The sequence below is a fragment of the Geospiza fortis genome, unplaced genomic scaffold, assembly GCF_000277835.1.
Source record: "Geospiza fortis unplaced genomic scaffold, GeoFor_1.0 scaffold171, whole genome shotgun sequence".
Classification (NCBI taxonomy): Eukaryota; Metazoa; Chordata; class Aves; order Passeriformes; family Thraupidae; genus Geospiza; species Geospiza fortis.
In genome coordinates, this window is record NW_005054313.1 from 2,256,035 (window position 1) to 2,267,622 (window position 11,588).

Below are 11,588 nucleotides of genomic sequence, written 5' to 3' on the forward strand. Positions count from 1 at the left end.
GAGATACTCACTCCCCTCACCTAGTCTGTGGAAATTGAACTTTTTAATAAGGTGTGTTCTAAGGATGGAAAACAAGACAAATCTTGCTCAGCTTTTTGCAGTGCTGCCTTCCACATAAGCTATTTTTGCCCTCTGATTTAAAGAGGTATTAGAAGATGTAAGGTATAAAGATACATTACTGCTTTAAATAACTCTTCATGTGAGGAATGGAGTAAAATAGTTTAGAAATAGGTTTGAATCTATTTACATATAGGTAACTATGAAAAGTATGTGTAAGAAACAAATACATTACAGAAATTAATTTAAAAAACAGTCAAAACCATTAAGGAGCTAAATTCAGTGCATGGTTTATTTGCAAGAAGCTAGCTAACCAGTTGCTTACTGCAACTACATGTGACAAATCAGAAAGAAACAAATTGAATTGGGAGTTTCTAATCCTTGTGACAGGATGTTCAATAGGGCATTAAATTTTAAAAACTGAGACAACTGCAGTGAATAAGCTTCTATTTCATTTCAATACATAAACTGTTTTCTCTGTAGAAAATTTGGAAAGGCTTAAGTTTATTAAAACATAAGCCACAGACAAAGCATGTAAGCAAAATGGTATCAAAGAACAAAGTCCAGATGAAATTCTGCACCTGCTGCATATAAAACACTTCACCCACACTTAGCTGTGTCAGGAGAGAAAGGAAGCAGACACAGCTACTTATTTCTGCTCAGAGTTCTTTGCTTCTCAGCGTGTTCCACGATTTTTTCTTCCACATAGAGCCCCTTTCTCTTTCTCACTGCATTCATGTACTTGCGGGCCTGGTTCTCCGAGTCTGCCTTCTCCCCAAAGTGCAAATATTCCTCCTCAGTCGTGGGGACCCAGAACGGGTCACTGGAAATGATCTACAAAAGGAAACAAACAAAACAGATAAAGTAGTACAAAAATTCATTAGCATATTTCAAGTCATCAACTGCTGAAGTAGAGAAACCAAAGTAGAGCAGATCAAGCTGTCTGGAAAGGCTGCAATTAGCTATGGAAGCAGAAAACAAGAGTTAAGACACACTCTGCAGCTCTTGCCCTAAGAAACCCACAATAACCTTTCAAATTCAGCTGCAATTATCTGCACAAGTTTTTCTAAAAGCAATTTCAACTGCCCATCAGCAAACAGTGCTAAATAATGTTCACAAAATTCTCAACTTTTAAGTGAGAGGTCCTTATTTAGAATAGTATCACACAACAGTTGCATCAGAATTTATCAGAACTGAAAATTTCTGCTCATTTCTGTGCCCTGTGTTTTCCAATCCCAAGCCCAAGCTGGACAGATGGTTTAAAAAGCACTGTTTCTGGCTCTAACATATTTAGCAGAGCTGTTCTTGCAGCTTTGTAGCCCTCCTCTAGAACAGATTTTAGATCTAACATGATCAGACAATAACTGGACATGCCTTTATTTCCAGTTCATCCTCTATACCCCGTACTTGTGGGACTACCATAGAGGGTATTACAGAGAACCCTAAATATGAACAACATTAGGAAGGGATGGAATTGACCATATAATGTTACACAGGTTCTACTGCAGATTTCAAAAATACTGATTTTTCTTGATTGTAGATTTCCTCACAAGAGACAGTTACAGGTAATATATTTTTTCTAAAAAACCCAAAGGTAATAATGTACTCATTTCTTAAACAAAACCCTCATAGAAAAAGCAGTCCAGACAAGTATTAGTTACTGCAAGAACCACAATAGTTGTAACAACTGAGCACATTACTCTACAATAATTTCTGAAATATTAGCAATAGCACTAATAACTGACAAGGAGAGAACAAATTTTCCTAAATTACCAATTTTAGCTTAATGCTATGAGCCTTTTCTACCATTTCAAACTCTTTTTTCTGACAAATCCTTTCAATTGCCATATGGTACTTCAACCTAAGCAAAATAACCTAAAGCTCAGGTTACACAAGCAAACAAGAAGAGGAATTAAAAAATGATGACTGAAGATGGATGATTTTCCCCAGAAACATCGACAATTGTGGAGTCCTAATTTAATATCTCACGTTAAATAACTCCCAACACAACCACACAAATTAAACTTTATGGGGAGTTAGGAGAATGACTGTGGCAGCCTAATTTGTATTAGGCAATACTGTAGGTTCAATCTTGCAAAAATGGGATGTAAAGCGAAACCAACAGAAACAGTTCTAGTTTGCTGCAGTTAAGCACATGCACAGACTAAATTAAGTGGGTATTACTCGTGCTGAAAGTGACAGCCAATCTCAATTATTTACATGGGAAATGACTATGCACAGGCTTGTCTGGCTGAAAACCAAAAGCAAGGAGAGCTCAGAAATAAACAGTCTGAAACTCAGCTTTCCAAATTTTTCTGTGTTTATTTTTCACCATAAACGTAAGGACTATCTCACCACAGAAGAATCTGCTTGAGTCATACCCACTCTGATGTCTTGCACAGGGCCTTCTAACCAATGCATACAAACTTAGAGGTGATTCCTTGACAGCTTACATCAATAAAAAAAGAATGGTTCCCCCTCTACAAGAATTTGAAAGTTTCACCATTACTTTATGCACTAGAAATACAGAGAAAGGGCACTGAAGATGGCATGCTGACTTGTGCTCATCCTGAACATCTTAATGATGTAAAGCTACAAGGGATGTCCTCTTCCTTGATCTGCCTAAAGAGCTGAACAAACAAAAATTTCCAAGTCTAAGAACACATGAAGAAGAAAAGGTGATTGATGCTCAATAGATTTCCTTCAGACTGTACTACTGAGGGAGGTTCTACAGCTAAAAACTGCTAAGTTAAAGACTGTTACTATGCCTTTTGATGCCTTTTTTTAATTGGCAAGAAATGTAACACCCAGAAATTATGCCCAGAGAGAAGCAGTGAAACAGCAGTTCTTGAAGAATGAATGTAACAGAGGAGTCCAAAAGTATACAAAATTGAACTTACAGATCTAATCTACCTGTAAATATTTAGATACTGTAGTGATGGATGTTTAAGAAAATCCCCAGGTTTGACAGACTGGCCCATTCAATAATTGATGACAGACTTGCTCTACTGAAGATTTGCACTGGATATTTCTTGCACTGACAAGAATTCTTTATGCTTCAACAGGTCCAAGGGAAGTCAGCATAACAGCAGGTTTAAATGTTCTGTTCAGTATTTATTAGCCAGCAAGGGTAAAGCTATTTCAGCCCAGGGTTACAGAATCCTGAGTGAACCTTGTACTGCTACATGATGCAGAGCAGTGCAGTAAAGAGGTTAATTAGGTTTCAAAGAACTACCTCAGGAGTAGCTTGGCTCATCAACCTGCCTAAATAATTCAGCCACTACACACTGCTTCTACAGCAAGATCTGGTGGCATCAGAAAATTTCTGTTAGAGGACTACACCTACCTAAATGGTGCAGATACACTATAAAAGATGAAATAATCAGCAGATGTGTTACCATGCCATGGTAAGCAATGGGAAAGAGGAGCCTAAGCCATCACCTTTAAGAAGTCTGTAACCCTATCATGACACACAGGGGTGTTACTGACACAGTGACCCCAACAAAGAAAAGTAGGAAGTTTTTCTTTTCTGAAAGTTCTGATTCTGTGAGTGAAGGCAAAGGCACAAACCAGACTGTTCCTCTTTATTCATATCACATTAATGCATCAAGGCAAATGTTCACAGCAGGAGGAATCCATCATTCCCCTGCTCTGTTAATACAGTGCAAGCATGCAAAAGGAGAACAGTCCCAAAGCATTGTCATCAATTTCCTTACAATGGGAATTGTCAGAATGGTGGGTCTGGGTTTCCTGGAATCAGAGCTAAGAAGCTTTTTAGGTCCTGAGCTATTGTTTGTATTCATGGGAACCACACAGGGATGGTTCTGGAATTTGTAACAGGAATTGAGTTTCTGTCTGGATGAAGCCCTCAGTGATGAATTAGATTCTAAATGGACCATTCCTTCTGGAATATGGTATAGTAATTTCACAGAGGGCATTTCCTTTGGATCCTGAAAAATCCATGGGCTCAAACCAGAACAGACATCCAGAAACATTATTTATTCTATGTTGCATGCCACTTTTAATCTAAAATTATTTAAATGTTTCCATATACTACTTTTTCAGTACTAAACCAAAACATATAGCCTAAGACTCCCCTTAAAATCAGAAACATGACAGCATGTTGACAACACTGTTACAAAAAGCTTCATTCCTCAACAAAACCTTCAATCAAAAGAGAACTGGACATTCAAAATAATATGCCTTGCACAGATGAAAAATCTTTAAGGGACTGAAGCAATTCAGTCAACCTTCTATCAGAGGTCTGCCTCTCTCTCTCTGCCAGTGTATTGAGTGTCTGGGAACCACTGAGCAGGGAGGAAAAGAAAATTATCACAGCCAAAGCTTATGTCCAAAGTTTAACAGACAGAAGATGTCAAGAGGCACTAACATTAGGAATAAGAATCTGTAAAACCAATGACATTATGGTATTGTTAGCATTATGATAAAGTACATTTACAAATACCACCAATAGACTTGGTAACTGGAAAACTCAGCACATCTTTTCTCCAGGAATTTTTCTAGGATTTGGGAATTTTTATTTTTAACAGCATGAACTAGCCAGTGGCCTGTGCTTACTTATTACTCAACATCAGAATTGTCTGACAGGGACAACATCAGCCTTAACTGCAAACAGCCCAGCACACCCATGATTACTCCTCCGAGTGTCCACAACAAAGTCCTTCCTCCTTAACACAACCAAGTATTTCTACACATCTGCAAGGCTCTTCTGAAATTTATTTTTAAAAGTGAACTATAAATTGAGATCCATGCAGTGGATCACTGGACCAGCATTTATTCTATTAAAAAAGAAGGATTTTCTCTAAATGAACCTGTATAAAATGCAACACAGGAAAATGAACCAGTGCTCAGCCAGCTGATACAGTTGTTAAATCTGTTATTGCAAACACAATGCCTAAGTGATGGAAATGTTAAAGGAGCATTGAAATTAAGGAACATTTTAAATTAATCTCCATTGATTTATTTTCCATTAGTCTTGAGTGATATAATTTGTTTAAAGTATGACTATAAGCACACCTGTAGAATTCCATTATGCTTTAAAGAAAAATAAAACCTCCCAGTCAAATACATGAAGTGTGTCCCATCACTCACTGCAGAACCCACTCTAGGTATAAATAAAACTATTTATAATGTAGTCAGCTGGGATTAGGTATTTCAAAAGAAGTGAAAAGATTACTTCAAATACTGTAAGCAAAGAGTATTCTTTAGAAGAAGAAACCATTCTAAAGCAAGATGTTTCATTAAATATAACAACTATTCAAACCAACACACCCAAACAATGAAGTCTCCTAAGACTTGTTTAGTGAGAGCATGCAGAGTAGCACAGGCAAAACAGATGTCACTCTCTTTTAGCTTAACAACAACACATTAATTATTCAAGCTATAAATGCTTGTATCTCTATGAGAGACACAATCTGAATATCTGTAATAATAATCAATAGAAATAGAAATACTGTGAGCATACTATGTCAATACTGATAAATGACAGAGTGTGTACTAATCCTGCAAATGATTATGTAAGCTAATCAAGCTTTTCAATAAGACATGAGTTAGAGCAGACCACTTGCAATTCAAGAGGACTTGGAATTTTAAGGCTTAATTTGAGGATGATTTATTGTTTGCATTTCAGTATCACCCAGATGGCTCCAATAGTGATCCTGGTCCCATTGTCTAGTGTATTTCACAAAATGATGGCAAGAAACAGTTTCTGCCCAAGGCAGCCTAATTATACAAAACAAGGTTGAGAGAAGCACCAGAAGCAAACAGAAGGGATCAGCCTAGTTCATCCAAAAGGTCAGGCAGATTTGGGAACACAGCCATGCTCCTGGTAGCACTTCCCCTGCTGGTCCTTACTGTCTGAAATCATCATCAATGTGGAAAATGCCTTAGCTGGGCTATGAATAGAAAGAGCAATCTTACACTGTCTGATGGAGATTTGAAGTCCAAACAACATTATGGCCTTTGTGAACTGCTCAGTAAGAAATCTCAAGAAACACTAAATTCAGTGTGACTGGGCACAGCAGCCATCAGCAAGCCAGGAAAAACATTAAAAAAAAAAAAAAAGTGAAAATAATATTATGCAAAATTTCAAAGATGATATGGGCTCCAGTGGATCAGAATCCTTTCTACCTTTGAAAATTTGATGGTAGAAAGGTACTTCAAGAGCATTTACAGTTCAAGTGGTGTCCATCACCTAGTAATGACAATGACACAGACACAGACTATGCAACTGAGAAAGGTACAGCTGATATGCATGTCTGAGATGTCTGAAGCAGCCCTGAGAAACAAAGAATACAGAGGTGTGTGTGAACACTTGCCTAATTGTTTTTCAAGAAAACCATATGTAATATGCTGGGTAATGCTGCACAAGTGGTTCTGCACTGAGCACAAGTCAAGGCCACTTGGGTACTGGCACTGTGCTTCCAGAACAGAGAATACCCTACATGAGTGTAATGGCTGTGTGGATACCCTGCAAATAAAAAAGTATCCAAAACTATCCCATAATTCAGAGCTTCCATTCACAATATAATGGGGACTGCCAAGGTCTGAAAATGCCTGGTTAGATATAAGAACTCCTCTTCCAAGAAATATTGTTATAATGACAACTTACACAGTAAGCTATAAAATAAACTCATACAAGTTTATTTTGGCTGAAGAGCATCATCCTTGTTTGTGTCTCAAACAGTGACAGCTAAACTTTACCCTTGACTTCAGCCAGGAGCTGTTAATGGGAATTTGGTAACTGGAAATCAAAAAAGGAGATGTGTGGCTCTACTGCTGCATTTTTTCCTATTACTTAAGAAACATGTATTGAGAAAGAGAATTAAAGCCACACCCCTAGAACTCTTATTTACTGTTTCAATTAGCTTCAGATGTTCCTGCCAAAACAACGAGCTTTTTATATCTGAAAGGTTCCAGGTTACTCCTTGAATTCATTTATGTGCCCAAACTGTCACTGGTGCAATAATGTATGTAAAATTACAGTTCAAACCTAGAATAGATTCTCTCTCATTACCTCAGCCTGCTTCCTGTTTAATGCAAGCCTAACAATCTCATCCAGCAACTTCTATATTAAGCCCCATCTTCTGAGCTGTAAAATCACTTACAATTCGAAAGGCATGAATTAAAATTCAGAATATAAAACTTCCACATTCAGAAGTCTCATATTCCTAGCAATTACTACACAAAGCCCTTCTCTTACCTTTCTCCAGAGCCCTGAGGCACGTTCTAGGCACTCTTCTACTTAGAAGGGACAATGACAAAGAATTCTGATTAAATGTGTTTACAGTTCACTCATGCCCCCTCAAGAAGAAAAGTATATTTAATAGTTAATCTTCATGCAGTTGAAAAGATGTGATTTAACAGGAATACTATACATTTCACAACTTTACAACTAGTAGATGTCTTTGACCATTCTTGCTGAAAATTCAATCAGCATCTGAATAGAGCCACATGCATTTCTTTTTGCTTTTAACACAGATTTCCCAAATGGGATGAGAGTTCCATTATTCTAAGGATTCTGCAATCACAAATATCTTCTTATTCAAAACCCTATGATTAAGATAAAATAACATGACTGAGTAAAAGATTTAACTGCAAAGAATTGAGAACAAAAGAAACAGGTTTAAACAAAAACATACTTATTAAATGATGGTTATTATTAATACAAAGTTTAAAAAAATACAACTAGTTCATAATTATCCCTAAGTTAAATATTTTAAACTAACAATTAAATACCAAAGTTTATACTGAAATCAAAGAAAGTACTGCCAAGTAAACCCAACACACCTAACATTTGCCTAACTTTTAACACTAGTTTTTTTAAGCTTGGACTAAACTGAAAGCTCCCATTAATGGTTCCTTAGTGCTGTCCTTTACAGGCAGGAATAAACTGTATAAGCATGCCAGAAGAAATTAATAAAAAAGGAGTATCTGACAAGACAGACCTCGATATATGTATTGCTCCATCCCTTGGGGCTGGAGCAATCCCAACTACACAAAATCCATCCATTAACTGAATTAAAAAAAAAAAGGCAATATCATTTCCACAGAGACCAAAATGGCTTCATTTAAATGTAGGGTCTATCACTGACTTTTGTGTATCCAGAGTCCACAAATCATGGGAAGGAAATACAAAAAAAGAGTGAACTCAAACCTCAATTCTTTAAACATACTCTATGCATGCGATTTCCATGGGACAAAGTGTTTGGAAGTTTAAAAATCCCCCAAACTGTCTATTCCCTTTTGTGTAAAATGGGGTTAACAACACATTAGAAGGAATTTGTGTAGACAAATACATGTCCCAGGTACTCAGCTAATGAGCTGAGCACACTGAGAAAGCAGCAGCAGCACAGAGTTCATTCAGAATGCCATGGAAGGGTTTGGAGAGTGTGCAATTAAAGCAGCAGCCACACTCTCAGTAACACAGTTTTAACACTAAGGAAAAACCAGCTTAAGATTACACAAAGTTCACATCATATTATCTTACACAATGATGCATTAAATAGTAGGGATTCAAATAAAATGCTGGAGTTTATCATGTAGATACACATACCATAATTCATCAATGAAGTGATAATGTCAAAGTTGTGCCCAACACCTGATGCAACTTTGTGCAGAATTCAAAGAGAGGAAGAAGCAGGAGCCGAGATACAAGTAATTTCTCATGGTTTCTCTGTCATGCTAACACTAGAGATTCTGAAAATTGTATTTATTTAGAAATTGTCTTGATGGTGTGAGAGCAACATGCACTCCTTCTGCCATCACTGCACAGAGATAACATTACCAGTAGCCTAGTAAAAGGCTTATTTTATCACAAAAATACGTGAGCATGGCTTTCATGGAGACAAAAAACCCAACCCTCCCCCACTGACAGATTCCCCAGGTGGAAAGGTGACTGCTTACACAGTAATTTTCCTACTACCTATGCATTTACCATACTAGCTGCAATTATAATCTCTCTCAGAGGTCAGTTTTAGAATATGTTGCCAGTTGTTCAAATCCCTCTGTCCTATGGATATCTATAATCATTTGTGAATATTTTCTGATGTGAAATTCATAACATCTGAGAGCGAATGCACCCACCAAGGCTTGGGGATAGAAGGGGAGGCCTGAGAGCCACAGGGTTCATGTTTTTACTCAGTGCTGGAGCACAGGAGCTACAAATCCTAAAGAAGCTGGCACAGAACAATGGTTAGCTGGAATTGATATCCTACTGGCTGATATTCCTCCAGGGCACTGATGTCAGAGGTTCACACAAAAGACCACTAAAGCCACAAAACTTCACCAGCTGCACTTCAGAGGAGACCATCCAGAACTGACAAGATTACTGTACACAGTACAGCCAACACTCACTGGTTTGAGGTACCTGATCTGTAACTGGCTGTAACCAAAGCCTCTATACTTAAAAGATGCAGATTATCTATTTTGTTGTGTGTGTGCACCATGTGGGAAGGGTCCTTTTTTTTTCCTTTCTGCATTCTGTGCAGCTGTTTTTCCTTTTGTGGTACTATGTGAAGGTGTACTTAGTTACAAGAAGATTAAATAAATCAATATAAAGGAGGAGAGCCAAGTCCTTGGTGCCTGCATTTACTAACACCAGTAAGGCACCACTGCCAAGCAAGACATAATGTGCCTTTCCAAGTGGACTGTTTCAAGTACTCTTCCCAACTCTTTTGCTAGCATGTGGCCAGTTTGCAGTTTTCCATTATCATCCACATAAAATTTCTGACACAGTTACCACAGCTACTAACAAAGAAATACAGTTAGTGCAGTATTTTACAGATAGGGGGACAACCTAGCTGTGGATGAAGAATCCACACCGTGTGAAAAAGCACCACATACTTCAGAGAAACGTTGGTAAGCAGCCCATAGCTGCTAACTGCAGGGAGTGTCACTGACCTCAAAATCTACAGCTGGTTGTACTCAGAGATTTGACATTCCAGGTGACAAAATAAACCAAGGATCAAACAAACAAAAAAAGATTTTTTTCATCCATTTACAAAAGATTCTATTGTTTTCTAACACCAAATAAAGGAAAGCTTGACCAAAACCAACAAATAAACACCCCCAACCAAACCCAGAAAAACCTGGACTTTGAAGTTATTTTAAAAATTTAAGGTGAAAAGTTTATACCCACTGACTTTTGCCCTTGAAGCCATTTTTAGCTTCTTCAGTGGAGTCTTCTGAGGAGCCTGACAATGCAGGTGTGTTTGTCTTGAACAAGAGCTCTGATTTACAGCCTTTTATTTTTCCCCCTGAATATCTACTCTCCACATCATAGGAACAAACTATACTGCACTTTCAGCTGATGACACTCCTCACCAGTTTTCCCACTTGATTTACACCTTCACATTCAACTCTTCATTTCTTTAAGTGACAAGGATGACCAAAAGGAATGATTTTGAGGTCACCACTATTTACTATCAATACATTTAATTTTGAAAGAATGTAATCTATTTGATTTGCCTTTTAAGCATGAAAATTTATGTTGGCTTGGAATATGGAAGATGCCTGGTAGACCTTAAGAGGTTAACTTTCATGTGCATTAGATTTGCTGATACATTTATTTTCTGTTAGTGGTAGGTTAGGGCTGTTTTGTGGTTTAGGTTTTTTTCCCATTCCCCAAACAAGTTTACCAGAGAACTCATGAAAAAGGGCACAAAAATACAGGAAAACACATTTATAAAGAAACAGTTTCATTTATGAAAGACTTACTTGCTATTGAAATAAAAATACCATCTAAACAAAATATAAATACATTTCTGAACAGCATATCTACAAAAAGAAATAATATAAGGCTTTTTTCCTCATTTCAAAAAGGAATTAATCAAATGTCTTGACCAAAACTTAACCTCTTCTGCTTATTATTCCAGTCTGCCACATCTACAGGAAATAGATCACCAAAACAGATGGAATGAATAAATATTTTTACCTCCCAGTGGCTGAACACCAGCTGTGGACTGGCCAGGCCACTAGTTCTCTTCCTGATTTCATCAGCAAAGCCAAAGCTTTCTGCTACTGGCAGGACTGCCTTAATAATAAACACATCCGTGCCCTCCTTCATCTCCTCCTGCAGCACTCTGCCTTCCCTTTTGGACAGCACAGCATACACACGACCTGCAGAGACACAACTCTCATCAGCTCAACAATACATTCACATCCTGAATACACCATGAACAGAAATACAGCAATGTTTGCTCAGGAAGGTCCAGCTTTAAGTAAAATCCATAACTTTTTTTTGGCTAAAACTCTTTTTTGTAAGTCAATTAATTAAATGGACACACTAAATTCAAACAACATATTCTGCCACACAATGTGCAGAGCCATCTGAGCAAGAACGAGGATGCAATTTATTAGCTGAAGTTTCCACAATAAATATTAAACCCATGAATTTGTAATGAACTAAATGCATGTCCATGGCTATTACAACACAATTTACATTCATTAGACTGTACTAATTCGTTTGCATGTCTGAATCCTAAATTGCACTCATTAAAAATATATATATA

The 11,588-nt window shown here is 37.4% G+C and overlaps 1 protein-coding gene across 1 annotated transcript in view; it reads right to left on the reverse strand.

Annotated features, from left to right (window-relative positions):
• Window positions 1-322: 322 nt before the first annotated feature.
• The window catches only part of EFL1 (elongation factor like GTPase 1), a 61,825-nt gene continuing 50,559 nt past the window's right edge, over window positions 323-11,588 (reverse strand). Inside the window, exons 18-19 of the mRNA XM_005419610.2 lie at window positions 11,012-11,196; window positions 323-891 (exon numbers count right to left, since the gene is read on the reverse strand). Of these exons, the coding sequence (XP_005419667.1) occupies window positions 703-891; window positions 11,012-11,196 (374 nt within the window). The 3' untranslated portion in view covers window positions 323-702. The remainder of the gene's footprint in view (window positions 892-11,011; window positions 11,197-11,588) is intronic.